This window comes from Malurus melanocephalus, unplaced genomic scaffold (assembly GCF_030028575.1).
Source record: "Malurus melanocephalus ecotype Western Australia unplaced genomic scaffold, MMel_1.1 scaffold_24, whole genome shotgun sequence".
Taxonomy (NCBI): domain Eukaryota; kingdom Metazoa; phylum Chordata; class Aves; order Passeriformes; family Maluridae; genus Malurus; species Malurus melanocephalus.
The window spans coordinates 2,294,506-2,311,793 of NW_026623256.1; the positions used below are offsets into that span (position 1 = coordinate 2,294,506).

Sequence of the window (17,288 nt, forward strand, 5' to 3'; positions counted from 1 at the left end):
GCAAGCATGTCCTGTGCTCCAGCAAGAGCCAGCACGGGTTTGGATTTAAATCCCTGTCCTTCAGTCAGAGCCTGGCCAAGGGCATCTGTGGCACAGATAAAGGTAGTGACGTCAGGAAAGGAACAATTTAGGATAACACYAGGAGCACCCTCTTCCCTTGACAAGGTCAAGTTCCCCCCTTCTCTCACTCGCAGGAGAAAAAGATGCACCTTTGCTGCGGGCAGCCTTCATCCCAGCACTCCTCAGAGTGCCAAGGTTACCCAAAGACATCCCTGTGCTGCCCCATCCCCACGCTGTTATCTGCTGCTCAGCCACAGTGAATATGCTGAACTCCATCACTCTCCTCACAAGGCTTTTCACTGCTCACTGCCAGCTCGCTGCTGATCAGAATTCAGTAGTACTGCAGCACTCGATTTTTCTCCACAGAGCAGTCACTGATGTGCAGCCGACTTCGAAGGYGGAACAGCCACGGAATTGCAAAGGGAACTGAGATCAACAAAGGTACAAGACTGTCTTCTGACACCTGACAGCATTTGAGCTGGCTGTCCTTAACCTCTCTGATGCTGGGCTGTACAGTACAGAAGWGCTATGCAGAAAAGCCTTGGATACTCTCTGGCTGTTACTTTATAGGGAAAAAGACCAAATCCAACCATGGCAGACAGTGATATAAAATCCCCAAAGAGAAGAATCACTAATGATTAAGTCCATCCCACTTCCYTCCCAGGAGACACAGACATTCTGCATTCTGCACCAAAGGGAAGCAATGGAAATGCACAGCAGTGTGCTGAGAGCTCTGAGAACCTGATGCAGAMAAGGACACGGAGCTGTTTCACAGTCCAGCTAAGAGGGAGCGTGGCCTTGAAACAGAAAGAACCAGAAGGCCAGATCTGCTGTCAAACATCCCCACGGTCTTGCACTTTACACTGGTTTGTTCAGGGTTTTTTTAGTTGCTATTCTGCCTGTCAGGCAGCACAAAGAGACCCTTAGAGAAGCATGAGTCAGGGCTACTGAAGTGATCTATTTACAAGTCACAACTCCCGTATAGAAAGATTAATTAAKATAGGGTGTATGACTCAGTTCCACCTTATACTCTCAGGAATGTCCTGATCCTTTAAATCCCACACATCTGCACATATTCAGACCCAGGCACACTGTAACCTCCCTGGTGGTTAAAGGTGAATCTGCTCCTACATTTATTCAGTATCAATGCCTGATGTTTGGGCATGCCAGCCCTGCACTGCACCTCTCATGTAACACACTGAAGAACCAGCAAGGACAGGTGGAAAGACACCTGAGGTCTCTGGTTTCAGCAGAACATGCCACTGCAATGGCCATAAGCCAGTTTAGCCAGCAGGGGAGTCCTAGGCAGAGTCTATGGTGGTTTTGTAGGCAGGCTGGGCATTCTCCCTGACACAAGGTGTTCATTGCAAATCCCCGACCAGGAAGCACCCCTGTGAAAGAGAGGCAGAGAAATATGTGTTCCTGGCTGCAGAATTTACCTGACTCACTGGAGCTGACTTTTCCTGAAGTACCCCTCTCATTGCCCCAGCAGCACAGCTCCCACCTGCTTCACAGCACTCAGTGAAGCACCCTAAGACACCAAAGAAGAGTTTGTGGCAGCAGAGGAAACTTGGCATGGCTCAAGACCMCTTCTCAAATCAATTCAACGGCTCTGCCCCCAAACCTCACCTCTCTGCCAGCCCTCGTTTAGTCAAGCCCGAGATGACGATGGGATCAAAAGGTTCCTCGGTCCCAGAGATGGTAATTCCCAAAGGACCCCCATATCGCTTCAGCTCCACCGTGTAGATAATAGCACCAGTTGTCTCCTGCTCATCTGAAAGAGAAAACAGCRATGCTGAATTCTTTTCATTTCCCAGATAAAAGCAGTCATAGGAAAAAATTGCAGGATTTAGAAGAAAAAGTCAGAAGYCTTCAGCCACGCTCATACCAAATAGGATTTTAACCTTCCAGACATCACTTAAGGGCAGAATAACAAAAATAGACTATAATCAATTGGAAAGTGGTGACCGGACAGCAGCAGCCCTTATCTTTATTAGTTTGCACTACCTATTGGGAAATGTCATTACAGTGGACAGGCATCASTTTGCATCAGGATTTCTGTACCAGAGTTATCTTCATCCTTCCTAATCTTCAATTTGACCAGGTCTTCGCACTGCCTTAAAATCTGCACAGCATCCTCCATTGAGCAATTGTCGAGCCGGATGTTATCAATGGCTAGCAGCTTGTCTCCTGGCTCCAAGGTGCCAGTTCTACATGGAGAGAAAAAAAAAAACTAAAACTACATTTGTATTTGCCTTTCAGATCCCACAACACATTCAGTTCTGCAGTGAAAATTATAGTATTAACTTTTACTGTCCTTGATCTTTTCTGGAAAACATCCATGAGTTGAGTCTGGGACACCTTTAATTCAAAGAGAGGAGGTTTGTGTAGAGCATGTATCCACACAGAACCAGCCAGGAAGACTGGATAAATATCCTGGGTAACCTACAGCCCTGAAAACACCTGATGTTTAACTGACATATATTCTACCCCTTGTGGAAACTCCTGTGTGAGMATGCTTAGAAAATGAGCCATGCAGMCATGCTAAATTCCTCTRAAAGCCTTGCTATGAGGTGTTGGGATCAGAGGTGAAGTCAATAAATGCTGAGTTATTTGCACAGTTCTCCACCAGTGCCCACAATTCCCTCCCTCTGTTCACCAGAGCAGGAGCTGAGACAGGGCAAACTACCTCATGAGCCACAGCACCTCCTGGGATATAATAATTCCTTTACCACAAGCTCTTAAAAGCTACTCATCCATCTCCTAGAGAGTCAGCAGACATCTAAACCAGTGCCCTGGCCACCTTCTSCATTACCTCAACTCTACTTGCTTCAATACAGATAGTTTTTATTGCAAACCCTACTGTGGTCTAAGATGAACTTTAGTGCTGAGATCTCCTTGGATTCTAGCAAAATCCAGACCAAAGTGCTACAGCTTGGGCTCCATTCTGCTTCTCTGGTAGACWTTCTAACTATGGATGGACAATTTGCAGTGGGTTTGACAGATGGGAAATCCTGCACTCACCTGTGTGCTACACTCCCCTTCTTGATGTCAGAGATGATCAAAGGATCCCCAAGCTTCCTGCTTGCAGCTGCAAAAGAGACACATGGTACAAAGCTTGGTGTTGAGCTTGTTATCCAGAACAGGGGTGGTGGATGGTTAATGGGGAGAAGCAGCCATAAGGAAAGGGGATTTATATTCCCTTCAYAAAATGATGAAAACAGTTGAACTTTGGAAGCCATTCCAGAAGGAAAGAAAAAAAAAAACAACATAGCAAATCCTTGCAAAGTTTGTCAGTTAGCCTTGACCTCTGGATTCCTCCTGAATGATATGTGGTCTCCAGCAGCAAGAGGTGGCACTGCCAATGCCAGCACTGTCAAACACCCACTCTGCACCCCTCACACACAAGATAAGGGAGCAATGGCCGTGGCTGCAGTCAGAATGMGCTCTGCTGCCTGGAGAGCACCCAGCTCAGCCCCGTGCTTCACACGAGCATTTCTGTGTTCCCCAAGTAAAAGGAGCTGGGAAATTTTCCAAGTGGAAAATAACCCAGTGAAAAAGTAGATAAAGGAGAGTTTTTCAGCTGGTTCAACTCCCCAGGCCACTTTATCATAGAAGCAGATGAATCAGGGCTGGAGCTGGAACGGGTGGGTGGTTTCCAGCTCTCATCTCCTGGCCAACCCTGATAACTTTTTCAGCCCACGAGATGTGAGCATGCATCTCTGGGAGCATTTACACTTTCAAACTTGCATGCAAGACCTGCTGCTCTCCTGAGATACCCGAGAGAAGATTWATGACTCGAATGCCTCCTGGCCTCTTTGTCATCCACATGCCAAACATATGCCAAGAGCATCCTTTCCGCCCTGCACCCTTCCCTCCTGCCTTGCCATGGGAATTGCATCGCTGACGGAGCTTCTCAGCTTCTCACAAAAGCTGTGTGGGAAGGAAGAAACTCACAGCCTCCAAACATATCAGGTGCAGGGCAGAGATTAAAATATCTGTGAGGCACGTGGTACCAAGCACACGGAGATCCACCTGCCTGAACAGCAGTTACAGAGCACCAGAAAGTCAGACATAAAAAATGTTATCAACCTCTCTGCTCCAGATTTTTCTGTTGTTTACATTCATTTATGAGATTTAAAAATGTATGTCTAACCTAACACCTTTAAGGACATCCTCTCCCAGAAATAACAAAACCTTCTGTACTAAAGAGAGCAAGAAGACAGCAAATCTCAGCCATGGCAGGGCTGAGTATCAAAGTGAGGTCASACAGCAAAGAGCAGACTGTGACTGATTTTATAATAGTCACAGCAATATGACTGCTGAATGGAACAGAGCCCTGAGGAATTCCTTTGCCCWTTTCTTACTGGAGCCAGGTACCACACAATTTTGGACTGGATACTCACGTTGTGCTTCTGTCTGCAGATCTAAGGGATGGGGATGTGTTGTGGAGATTCCTGGAGGGCTTGTGCCTCCTTTTAACCTGTGCACAGCATGGACCAGACTGCAGATAAAGCAACAGATACTGGGCAGAGCTGAGCAGTGGCAGTAAGGGTGGGGTGCAGGCAAAATCAATGCAGAAATCCCCACTCTGACTGAGAAGGCCACACACAGCACAGGGACTAAGATGCATCACCCTGATAATTGTTATTGTTGCTCTCCTTTTCAGTATAGGACRTGTATTTGCTGCTGACAGAGGTGTCAAGTCCGAGCAGCAGTGAGGGGAGACCCTGTGAGCACACCCTGAGCCCTGGGTCAGGTGGCATTGCTGCATGTTTAATCATTCCCTAGCCTGGTTCTGTCAAAACAATCCAGGTTAGCAAAAATACTTTTCACTGCAAGGTTTGTTTACTGGTTTCAAAGCAGAGGCAGTGTGACAGAAAGGGGTTAGGGAGGATCCTAACCTGTCCTGATGCTGGGATGGCCATCTCAAAGCTGACCAGGCCACAGCTGGAATGAAATTACGTGTCCAGAGACCATGAACACTCAAAAGAGCAAAGAGGAAGGAAAAAAAATAAAAAAGCCAAGCGAGTATMGAGAACAACACGCCTCGAGCTCTGCAGAATTTATGTTTATCTCAGCGTCTGCTTTGCAAGCCCTGGGACATGCGGGGGGATCAGACTCTGAGCAGAGAATGAGACCTTGTCCTTCTGAAGCTCCACAACTGGTGTCAGCACTGAACATAGCACAAGATTCTCATGCCAGAAGCAAGGGTAACAAACCAAGTGCTTTATCCAGTACAGAACAAAATTTTAAGGAAAAATCACTCTGACTTTTGTTTGCAGACRTTTTTCTTGGCAGTTTTGCTCTCAAAACAGACTTTCTTGAGATCTGAGTTAAATGCAAGAGCCATATACAACTGCACACACCTGTCCCTGTGAACAGAGAACTCACACTTTAATAAATGGCAGCCCTCAAAATATTCATCACAGAACCATCACAGAATGGCTTGGGTTGGCGGGGACATTAAAGATCATCTAGTTCCACCCATGGAACAGGGACACTTTCCTGCCATGGGCTGGGACACCTTCACTGGCAACACTAGACCAGGTTGCTTAATAAAGCCCCATCCAACCTGTCCTTGAGCACTTCCAGGGATGGGGGATCATCACATTACATAATTACTTAATGTAAAATGCAAAGGCTTTATAAAACCATCAAATCTGAAGGGTAAGTAAGAGAGACTTAATGAATAACCATGTTCTCTCAAGAGGCATAAGATACAAGGTTAAGATAATGAAATCTCACAGCACAGAACAGTGACTTGCTGCTCATTCTAAAAACCTGTAGCTGCTGAYTCCATTAATTAACCTTTGGCATCCCAAAGCCCTTCCTGGCACCCCAGCAGAGTGTCCAGATGGGTTTCCTGCCTGTCTGCTGGGATCAGGGTGCCCTGACCACCTCTGGGACCCACATTTTTAACCTTCCTGGGCCGCTCCCGTAGAGTGAAAATGCTCCTCGTGCAACATTTGCCTGTCTGAAGGTGAGAGAGCTGCAATTTCACTGAAGGCGGGGSTCAGTTGAGGTCAGAGACATTAGATACATGGATCCCTGGTGAGATTTTGGATAGACAATTTTCAATTTGCCTGCAATTAAAACACCACCAACCTAAATTACATTATTATTAGGGCTGTGGTCTGTGGCATTAAGACATTTGCACAGATGAGTAAAGCCTCCTTATCCATTAACTTCTGCTCTYAATGTGGTTATTTCTCTTCAAAGGACATTGTCTTGGTAACTCWGCTGCAGGAAGCCACAGTTTGGACACTCAGCCTTGCCTCTGGATTTTGTTTTCCAGGGTGTGAAATGGAAATGGCAGCAAAGGAAGTCAAGGGGAGAGTGGAGGCAGGAGCTGGTGTGCAGAAACCCATGCTCACTCTCAGCAGGTATCCTGGCTGTGGCCTCCATCTGCCAGGGYAAAACACTTCAGATGGAAACAGACTCTTTTTTCAGATCCATTTGTATTTTTGGTGGGTTTACCAGTACCAAAGATGGTTTAAATCTGCTCCAGTGGCCCAGAGAAGGCAACATAAATCAGCAGCTGCTGAAGGTAGAAGCATGTGGTGGGGGAGAAACTCAAAATGAAAACACTGCTTGGCAGGGGTGACAGGGCAGTGATAAAAAGGTGAATTGATCAATACTGTTATTTACTTTTTATAAATTGCTTTCAGTCTCTCTGCTGGGATTGTGRCTCGCTCAGTGTTTACGCTGTGATGGATGACAAGGCCAGGAACACATGTCCGGTTTGTGTTTTTAATAGAATGTGTAATGACTTGTACTGGTAAATTATTCCCCTCCATGGAGCACCAGCACATATTTCACAGGCATCAACCCGTTAAAAATACCCTTTGTTATGGACCATGTTTAAGCCACAGCAACACTGCCAATGTGTAATTAAAGAAATTGTAATAATGCCATAAGAATGCATTTCAATAGRAGCATTTTTAAATTGGAAATAATAAAATCAAAAACTAAATAATCCCAGGATCACTAAGAATGAGAAGAGGATAAAAGGTGACTCAGAATTGATTACAAAAAGCAGCAGTRAAAATCAAGTGCTCAGTACCCAACTTTTTCCTCTATCATTCATTAGGYTTAGCAGTAGGTGCATAAATTATCAGTGCTTTCAGCAGGGTATCTGCCTCGTCACAGATCCTTTTGCTTCCACAGTCTCCAGGTAGCAAAACCAGCTCAGGATATCCCACTAGGATAAAAGCAGCGGCGTGAATCAGCTGCAGTGTGAGTGAGGGGGTAGCACAGGCAGCTGCTGGGCTCACCCCGCCTGCAGACACGCTCGGCCAGGCTGGTGCAGGGCACAGGCTAATCCAGAGCCAGCAAAACCAGATTTGCTCAGCTCACAGATCCATCTTCTCACTAGGACAGTGATTACACTGCTTAAGCGACTTAATCGAAGCTATCTATCTACCCAAATTCCGGTTTTATCACCTGCAAACAGATATACTGCCTACTCCTTATCTGCAGCACTTCACACCAAGGGCACAGGGATTGATTTGTTAAGATATATAAAGGTAATTTGATAAACATGCTATATAAAGCATTAATGCATATCTAAAATTAATGACAATTTCAGTATCTCTTTAAACAGCAAYATCAACACACCTCTACCCCACAATGAATGCCACAACCAGTCCTTGAAGAGCATATTTGAGACAGAAAAAATCCAAAACCTCTCAACACAAAAGGCAATCTTTCGTGTAATCAACTATCATTTTCCAGAGGGTAATAACAAATCCATATCTTATTTTAAGAGGTGAGGTATTGAACGTACAAGAAAACGTGACTATTAGCTTCTCRCTGCTGGAGATTTTAATTTGTAAGAGATTTACAGGAAAGCTACAAAGGCAAACTGCATCATTAGAATTGTATGCAGCCAGCAAGATCAGAGCATTTGAGGCATGTGCTCTGCTAATGGAGATGGGTAGTTCAGGCTAAAAAGAGTCAAATCTTCACATCCCTCTGTCAAACTCTCAGTTTGTGCCATTCAGAGCCTCAGAGGTCACTGCAAACAAGTGAGCTGGAGGGCTCTTGGAGCAGAAAGGAGCATGATCTGCTCTTCAGCCAGAGCAGCTGTTCTACAAGCAAATGCCCTTCYCTCTGGGACAGAAGCTGAGGCAGCAGAGTGTGGAGAAAATGGGAGTTTAGCTGGCTTTGTGTCCCTTCACTCCTGGATGATGTGCACAGAGCAGCACACACAATGCAGCTTCAGTGCTCTTCATTCAGCACATGTAGGAGACTGAAATGAGGTTCGAGGGCACAGAGGTTCCCCAGGAGCACAAAGCACCACCARAGGGACTCACCCCTTGGACTTTGTACTCATCTTTTGGGGAATAGAAGGGGAAATAGTGCAGTATACATGTATTTCCATCATGCATCTTGATTTGCTGCGTCCCTTTGCCACACTGTGCTCGAGCAGGGGGAAGAAACCCATCCGTGCTCTCAGACCACAGCTGGAGACTCATCCAGCCCAAGCCTTCYCTTTCTGGAAAACCCTGAGACCTCTGAGAAGATTAAATGCCCTCAGCAAACATCTGCCCCTCACCAGCAGCGAGTACAGGCCCTCTCTGTATGTTCATCCCAGAACCAGCAGGGTCTGCCCTCCTCATACACAAATATCCTGTGTTTTCAGCCCTTTTATGAGCAATTCCTGCAGATTTATGGTTCCTCCTGCAGCCAGCTCCATTACGTGAATTCTTCCAAGGCATCCATCAAGCATCCTCCTCTCCCCCCACCTTTACTTAGTCCATCTCCCAATTAGCTCTGAGAGCCACAGCACAGCAAGAACTTGATCACATTTATTTCTGTAGTGCTCCTCTGATGAGGTCGTAACACTTTCTGCCCATTTATGAAGGCAGAAGCAAACCTTCCAAGGCAGAGGAATTAACTACAGAGAAGCCAGCTGAAGCTAAGAGGTAAAACTCAATGAAAGCAACTCATGTTACATCTGCAGCGTAGCTAGACCATAAAGTTCATTAATAAACCCAGTTCTGTGGCCACGACAGTGCCAGGGGTCTTTTACTGACCCCTCCATTTTGACATCTATTTAAGCTGCTCCAGTTTTACAGAGTAGGGAACAGGAATCCAAAGCAAGAGGCCAGTAAACCCAGCCCTCTCCTTTAAAACAGCTGTTATATTCTTCCCCATATCAGACAGAAAGCTGTAAAAGCTGTTTCCAGATCTACACAAGCACTCAAGTCAGCAGAACTGAGAGGAAAGGAACTGAGCAAAACAAAGGAGGGTTATTTTTACCTCTTCTCTTTTGCTGCTTGCATCACACTCCTGCATGCACATCATGTTTCTGCAGGAAGTACTTARCATAAGGCTGCTTGCTTTGCTTTTAATGTTTGAAACTGGTGTATTTATCTGCCTGGTCAGAGGCAAAGTGACAAAATGATGATCTAATTTGCTAAGGATCATGTGGGCATAGGCTTATATAGACTAATATATGCAAACAGAATTAGGATTCAGCTTGAATTTCATCCTTGCCACTGCATTTTCTGGGTACCTTTTTCTCCATTTGTAAATATCATTTTGGCTTTGGCTCAGCAAAGGACTGCAATGCATTTTAAGTTTATGCATGTGCATTACTTAAACAATGTCCTACAAACATGTTCAGCAATCAAAAAGATCAAATCAAWTATAGTGTCAAAAAACTGCTTTGAAGTTGGATAATGGACATCTATTTAAAATCCAGGGGTCAGTTTCTTTCTATTAGCAGTGATTTCAAAAAGGTGTCTGAAATTACTTTTTAAAACAAATTTGAAATGAAAACCTTACCAACACAAAAATATGTTTGAAGTGCAAATGCACATCTGAAGCAGATCCCCTTCAAATMAGACTTCACAAATAAAAACTTACATTCTTGCCAGCAGCTCTCAGGTTCATTTTACTCTCCATCCCCAGACACAAACTAAACTTTGAAACTTAATAGGCCTTGGTGGAGCCAGTTTTTTGCTAGCAGCTCCATTATCCCAGGTTGCTCCCTGAGGCTGGAATGCCAAGGCAGGGGCAGGGCAGCAGGCTGGAACCCAGCACAGGCTGCGTGCACTGCTCCCTGCCAGTGAAATGCCATTACAGACGTCCTGCTGCTTTCAGAAAGCACTTTGATGTCTTCAGACAGTAATTGCTACCAAGCCAAATGTTAAATACTGTGCTGTTATTTCTCAGGATTGTCCTCATGGCACAAATAGGGGAAGCTGAGAAAAGGGAGAAGAAATATCACAAGGTACAAAGGCATCATCCTGTCAATGCTCCAGTCACTCCTGAGAATCACCCCACTTAGACCACAGCACCTCCAATTAACTCACTAACTAACRCTGTAAATGTCAAGAGGTAATTACCTCATCTTATCTCTTTAATGAAACCCAGTTTTCAAGTGTCCCTTGCAACTCCATTCCCCAGAAACAGCTGGGTCCACGCTCCTGAGGGCTTAGACAGGAGATCCCATTACTGCAGTCTCACAAGCTGCTCTGTTTCAGATCAGAGGTGGTGGCATTTTCTGGGTATGGCAAAGCTGAGATGATTCAACTCGCTTTACCCAGAAGTGGAAGACGGATGAGGATCAGAGACCTGCATCCGTTTGCAACAAAGGAAAAATTCACTGACACTAGGCCAGAGTTAGCCAGAAATTAGGGATAGACCTGCCTGTATCATCCCCCTACAGCATCCTCTCAAAAGGAAATGAAAAATGAAAAACTATGCTCAGAAGACAAACAAAGATAATTAACCAAGAATGAGCAGAGAAGAGAGAAAAGAAGAAAAAAGGTTTATGTCCTCTCGTCTCAGTGCACACCAAGTCGTGGCACATAGCTCTCCTTCTGCATGGCTTGAGTTAGCCAATGAAACAGTTCCTGGCAAACCCTGGAATTTAATGTGCCTCCCCCTGCTCTAAGACCCACCATCCCCTCCATGCTCCTCCTTCTCCTCCTCCCTCTCTACCCTCCGGGCTGTGGGATTCATCTCTCACTTGTTCTCCTCTCTTTAACTCTTTTTGCAAAGGTCCCACCAGATCCACGCAATTCTTTTAAAAAAGAACATAATACAAGTGTGAGCAAGGAAATAAAAATAATACTACTAATAATATAATACAATAATACTCTGCACTACAGATCAAGTGATCAGTTGAGACATATCCTTTGCCCCAACCCTTCATGCAGTTCTTTTCTCTGTGGTCACCAGCTCATGGAGGCAGGAACCACACSTCTGATTCAGTCTGGGATAAATCAGGAACACTGGAGTGCTACAGAAACCCCAAAGGATCTTATCTCTCTCCATTGAGCCCTCTGCAGTGCCTGTGTGGAAAGCAGAGACTCTCGCAACTGCTACTGCAAGTCTGAGCAATACTTACAGCTGATTGTGATTCCAAGCTCTACACCTCTTTTCTTGGGCAATTTAACGTGGAAAGTACCGCTGCTGGGTATGACAGACTCTATMAAGCCAAAAACAGACAAAAAAGACAAAAAAGGAGAAAAAAGAGAGTTTTCAGTCTCATGGATGGTTTCTTTGGAACCAAGAAAACAAGCCCACAAAGCACTGCTTTATTGGTTCAAATAAGGTTATCTAAGGCCCTGTGGACTTCAGGTTGAAATTTGGATTCTCATTAAAAATACATGCTCTGAACATCAAGTGAAGTGCTCACATCACACTGTATTTCAAGATTGAAGCAGCACTGTCAATGTAAAAGGAAAAAATATTTCTTTTTTAATACAAAGCTGCACTTTAGCCCTAGCCTATAGCTTTGGCTCCCTCCTGGCTTCAAGGCCATAAAAGAATATAAATATTATTCCTATTAATGGGCAAATATTTAAAGTGTGTCCTCTTCATCTAYTCCTCAGGCTTATCTCAGCCAAGCAATGAGCACAAAACATTTATGAAAGGATCAGAAGAAGAACCCTCCACCTCAGTGCACATTTGAGAACAAGAAATGGAAAAGGTCCTCACAGGGCTTCTCACTCTTCCCTCTGTCTCCCTCCTACAGGTTAGCAAAGGCACTGGCAGAGTCCTACAGGTAGAGGGGAGCAGCAATTCCTTCGGGAATTACCTGCAACGTCAAACTCGATCTCCAGCACCACTTTGTTGGTGAGCGCCGCGTCCCGCAGGAGCTGGTTGGCTTCCTCCATGGTCCCGTCCTCTGTGGCGATGCCGTTGATGGAAAGGACTCTGTCCCCCACCTGCAGCAGTCCACACCTGCAGTTCACAAGGGGGAAAAGAGGGAACGGGAACAAGGAGGCAAGGAAAAAAAAGGAAAGGAGGAAAAAACAACCCCACAACCAGCTATGAGTTACTTTAGCCAGGCAAATCTGTTACAAGACACACAAAGTAGTGACAAACTCTGCAGAAGTGGCCTCAGAGAGAAAATAACTCATTTTGCAGTGCCKGTTCCAGGGTCCCTGGAAGGGCACAAGGAAGCAAACCTCAGTGGGTTTCTGAAGTTCAAACACACTTCGCTCCTAAATAACCATTTCTAGTCACATTTTTTGCAACAACCAAGGGGAAAAAAAGTAACCCTCACTTTTCTAAAAACCAACACCATGGCTGAGCGATGAGAATGATAAACACAAGGGAATGTGACTTCCTTCCCTATCAAACCACAAACGTCTTTTCCATGCACCTGCACCCTCTGGAACACAAACTAATGGCACTGAAAATGGCACAGATTCCTCTGCTTAGTACAGAGCAAATACTGAAGCTACAATCCAATAAACTCACYGAAATGTCTCAGCAAATTGGATAATCATTTCTCCCTTCTAATTGCATTTCTGGAAGCCAAATGTACAGTGATACTGTTTAACTGCCTTGAAAAGCCAATATTATTCCAGTGTGACAGCCTGACAATATAACCACAACTGACTCTTTGGGGCTTTTGGTTTAGACCCACTTTCTCCAGGAACTGAGATCAGCAGGATTTTTGCTTTGGAAGAAGAACATGATGCTAAGGCTATGTGGAAGATGCACTGCTACAGCACAGTTCGCCTCTTGGGACCCCCTGGTATTCAAAAGCAGGGTATTTTTCACCATTCCTACATTCAGTATCCACCCACACTCCTTTTTTCTTTTTTTACATACACTGCAACGCCAGCAAGATGATTCTCCAAGTTATCTCCCACACAATCTCAGTCAGCTCCCACCTGAGCTGGCCCATGGCTCTACAAATTCAAGACCACAGAGTTGACTGTAACCATGGGAAATTGCCCATCTTCCTTCTCCTCTATCCACAGTTTACTTTAACCACATCTTTTTATACTTTCCACTCATCACCTGGCTGTCCACTTGAGCAGAGCTTTGGAAACCATTCTTCACCCATCATTAACAAAGGCTACAGAGTGGTGTCCAAAAGAGATTGAGGGTTATGGCATCAGGTCTAAAGTTCCCCTCAAAATGTGGAGCCAAATATCAACCATCCTGTTTTGAGCTTTCTCCAAGAATCTTTATTCCCCTCCTGTTTAATGATCAAACAAATCTTTGCCTTCCCCTTTCTTTCACAAATACCTTACAGAAGACAGCTTGTTTTTTCCTAAACCTTCCGGTCACACTTCATCACTCACACCCAATTCAGATGTAAGAAAACACAGCACCACAGTTTCCAGGCACACAAAGGCATCAAAGGCAACAGACACTTGGCTGCATTCTTCCCCTCCAAAAACAGGATGTATATAAAAGATCAGTTATTAAGAAAAAGTACACACATCCGAATTCAAGAAAAATGAACAAGCACAACAGTTTGTGCCAGTGGCCCATCAAAAGTTGAGAAATAAAGTCTGGAAAGAGTCAAGGAAAGCTATTTTACTGGTAAAAAGGTACTGAACTTGTAATATATTCACACTTCTGCCTGAGTTCATGCCATTCACAGGAAAACACTGGCTATTTTATGAGATGCAAATTCAGAGTTGTTTGTTCAAGGAGACTTGGATGAGGACAGACAACTCCATGATGTATAAATGAACCCACCCTTGTGAAYAAATTGCATCAAGTTTAATTATGATCCTTTACTGGACTTGTGGCTATGCAGTCACATAGATGCACTTAGAAATACCAGCTTAAAAATACRAAGATGACACAGAGTACAACAGACATGACTGCTCTGCCACCAGGACTTCTCTCGCTATGGCCCCAGTGCACCTTTTGCCAAGGAAAAACCAACAGCTGCATCCCTCAGACATCACTGTCATCCCAGGGTCACACAGGGACACAGTCCATTTTGGCACCACTGTCTCAGCTACAAGGGCTGGGAGCTCACAGGATACTTTTACACTGCATCAAAGCAAACCTTTGTCACCTTTCCTACCAAAACTGCCTTCTCCCAAAACAGCCATTTCTCACATTTCTTCACTCAAGGTAGATCTGCCCGAGTGTTTTACAGCCAACAACTCTGTTAGGTCAGAGATATTTTATTTCTTTTATTATTAGCCTCAGTCGATCACAGTTGTTTAAGCCCTGGTCTTGCAGGTTTGTAAAAGTTTGTGGAGTGAAGCCACAACCTTCTGGATTCCTCTACAAGTGCAAGGAGGCCTGAAGTGCYATGTTAACCTTTCAGAACCATTCCAGAGACAACCACTTCCAGTTGTTATGTGTCCTGGCACTGGGAGCAGAGGCTGGTGAGCCAAGGGTCTTGCAAAGATCTCTAGCTCTGCCATGGGATCGTACAAGAATCTTCTGACAGTTTTTCCAGAGAAAGGGCATCAGTCTCAGAGATGCTTAGTCTAACATCAGCGCCCACAAAGTGCTTTGAGACTATGGGAGCAGCAGTGTCTTAAAAACAGAAAGGAGTACAAGCATCTCCTGGAGTAAAAGACAACCCTATGGATGTGTTGGAGTCCATGATGGGATTTTCTCCCTGGGGTAGAACAGATTTGCATTTTGCCATGACTCACTCCTTGGGCTTAGAGACAGCAACAGAGCAGCGGAGGTGTCTTGCTTGATACAGAGCAGCACTTATTCAAGCCTTGGGCAGGATATGCACTGAAGAGCTCACTCAGCATCATCTATATCTGCATGGTCACTCCAGCAGTGGGGGGAGCAGCGGCGACCATGGCCGCATTGCTGGATGTAGAAACGCATCTGTTGTGTCCTTACATGCCCTAAGCTGGCCTGCACAGGTCAGACGTGCACAGCTCTGAGAGTGTGCCCATCTCTGTGAATGTGCACATCATTGTGAGTGTGCACATCTGTGTGAGTGTGCACATCATTGTGAGTGTGCCCATGTGTGAGTGTGCACATCTCTGTGTGTGGACATCACTGTGTGTGCACATCTGTGTGAGTGTGCACATCATTGTGAGTGCGCCCATGTGTGAGTGTGCACATCTGAGTGTGCACATCTCTGAGTGTGCCCATCTCTGAGTGTGCCCATCTCTGAGTGTGCCCATCTCTGAGTGTGCCCATCTGTGCCTGCACATCAGTGGGTGTGTCTCAGCCCCCCATGGATCAAAGCTCTGCTGACAGCTTCATCCAGCTGCTGAACTTCGCTTTTGCAAACTCTTCATACCCAAAAGCCAGAAACACAATGATCAAACAACTGTGTCTGAGCAGAGCTAGAAACCATGTAGCTCAGCAGGAAGCATTGATTTTGGATACCGGGATGGAGAAGTCAGATACTCCCCCTCTGCTGCCAATGACAGCTGGGGGAGGAAGGACACTAAAGCTGTGTGCTTCAAGGTAGCCAAGAGGGGATGTCAGGCTTCTTCCCCTTCCACCCTCCCTGCTGATAACAGGGGCTGAATCAGTGTCATTCAGAACCCAAAGGCTTCATCATGCACCCTGGAAACAAAACAACAGGTGGGAAGGGAGGTCTATTAGAGGCTATTTGCAGTAAAACAAATCACAAGTCAGACAGGTGAGAATTTTTGCATCAAATTGCCTGCCACAAGCTAGCACAAAGTAGACAACAAATGTGAGGCAGCCCAATCTCCCTGAAAATAGGGTAATGCCACGGTCCTCCCTGGTAGTACTCACACTTGCTGGGGACCCCAGAGGCAGCTCCTCCACAGCAACCCAGATGGACAAAGCCAATGTGGATCATGTGTTTGTACAACAGCAGCTTCAGATCCACCGGTTTTGCAGAGTTTGTGAAATCCTGRTCAGACCCAGGCTGCTAAGCCTGATCCCTGTATCCCCACAGCTCAACTTTTTGGCAAAGAGCAAAAGCTGCAGCACAAGGARGAGCATGGCCCAGCCTCAGCCAGGAGCTCAGCAGGGTAAGGGGATGAAAAGGGCTCTAATGTCTTGGGCTRCAGCTACAGCAGAACCTCTAAATAGCAGGGAATAAGGGATCTTGAACGACAGAGCAAAGAGTTCTGTGAAATCACAAGAAACAAAAAGTGAAATGAAAACATAAAACTGCCTTTTTCACTTCACTGCGAACCCAGTGCACTTATCACTTCAAGACGGGGAGGAAAGACAGCATTTTCCTGCCAGCTAGGAAGAGCAGTATGGTTTAGGAAAGAACAAAATGCACAGCAGAGATTTAATCCCCAAATCAAATCCAGGCTGCAAATGCAGAGAGGATTGCTCCCAGTCTCCAGCAAGAGGCAGCCAGGAGAGCGTGAATGCTGCCGGGTGGGCGAGCAGCCTGTGTGACACACCAGAGCCAGGCAGGGCTGTGCTGCCACTCTCTGCTTTTCCTCCAGGCTTGGCAAGAACATAAAGCAAAGCCAGGAGGATTTCAGCACATCTCCCTTGTCCCCTGCGACAGCAGGCTTTGTTGCTGCCTGATTTATAAAAAGAGTTTGGTGCTTTGCAATGTGAGCCAAATTTGCCCGCAATAGAGGCTAAAAAAAACTGTAACACCATCACCTTAATTTTTAAACTCTGTTTGGAAACAAACAARCAAACAAAAGGCTTGACAGCCTTTTGAAATCTCTCCTAACCTGCATCTAGACAKCTCTTTTTCCTGTGCCAGCCCCTTGTCCCCATCCTCCCACAGACACAAGCACCAGGCACTCCTGTTCCACCTTGCCTCTGCACTGGCTGACTGGAGAGGCTACAGCACAGAGATGGGTCTGCACAGCAAGGACTTGCATTTCATTTTACAGACACCTTCCCTGCCACACRAGTCAAAACTCCTCCATCTGCTGTTTTTCTGGGCTGGTTTGGAGACACCAAACCTTCAGCACATGCTGATGGGGCCATCAGACACTTCTGAGAAAGGGTCTGCAGCAGGCACTGGGTACTGCCACGTTGCTGCACCTTTGGCACTCCTAGGCAGGACAAACCAC

The 17,288-nt window shown here is 45.6% G+C and overlaps 1 protein-coding gene across 3 annotated transcripts in view; it reads right to left on the reverse strand.

Annotated features, from left to right (window-relative positions):
- The window catches only part of GRIP2 (glutamate receptor interacting protein 2), a 104,167-nt gene that overhangs the window by 20,796 nt on the left and 66,083 nt on the right, over positions 1-17,288 (reverse strand). For all 3 annotated transcript variants that reach the window (XR_008967052.1, XM_057390290.1, XM_057390291.1), the window contains exons 13-17: positions 12,119-12,264; positions 11,426-11,506; positions 3,085-3,151; positions 2,125-2,270; positions 1,690-1,834 (exon numbers count right to left, since the gene is read on the reverse strand). Coding sequence is in view for 2 of the 3 variants with exons in the window: in XM_057390290.1 (XP_057246273.1) it covers positions 1,690-1,834; positions 2,125-2,270; positions 3,085-3,151; positions 11,426-11,506; positions 12,119-12,264 (585 nt within the window). In the remaining variant the exon portion in view is untranslated. The remainder of the gene's footprint in view (positions 1-1,689; positions 1,835-2,124; positions 2,271-3,084; positions 3,152-11,425; positions 11,507-12,118; positions 12,265-17,288) is intronic.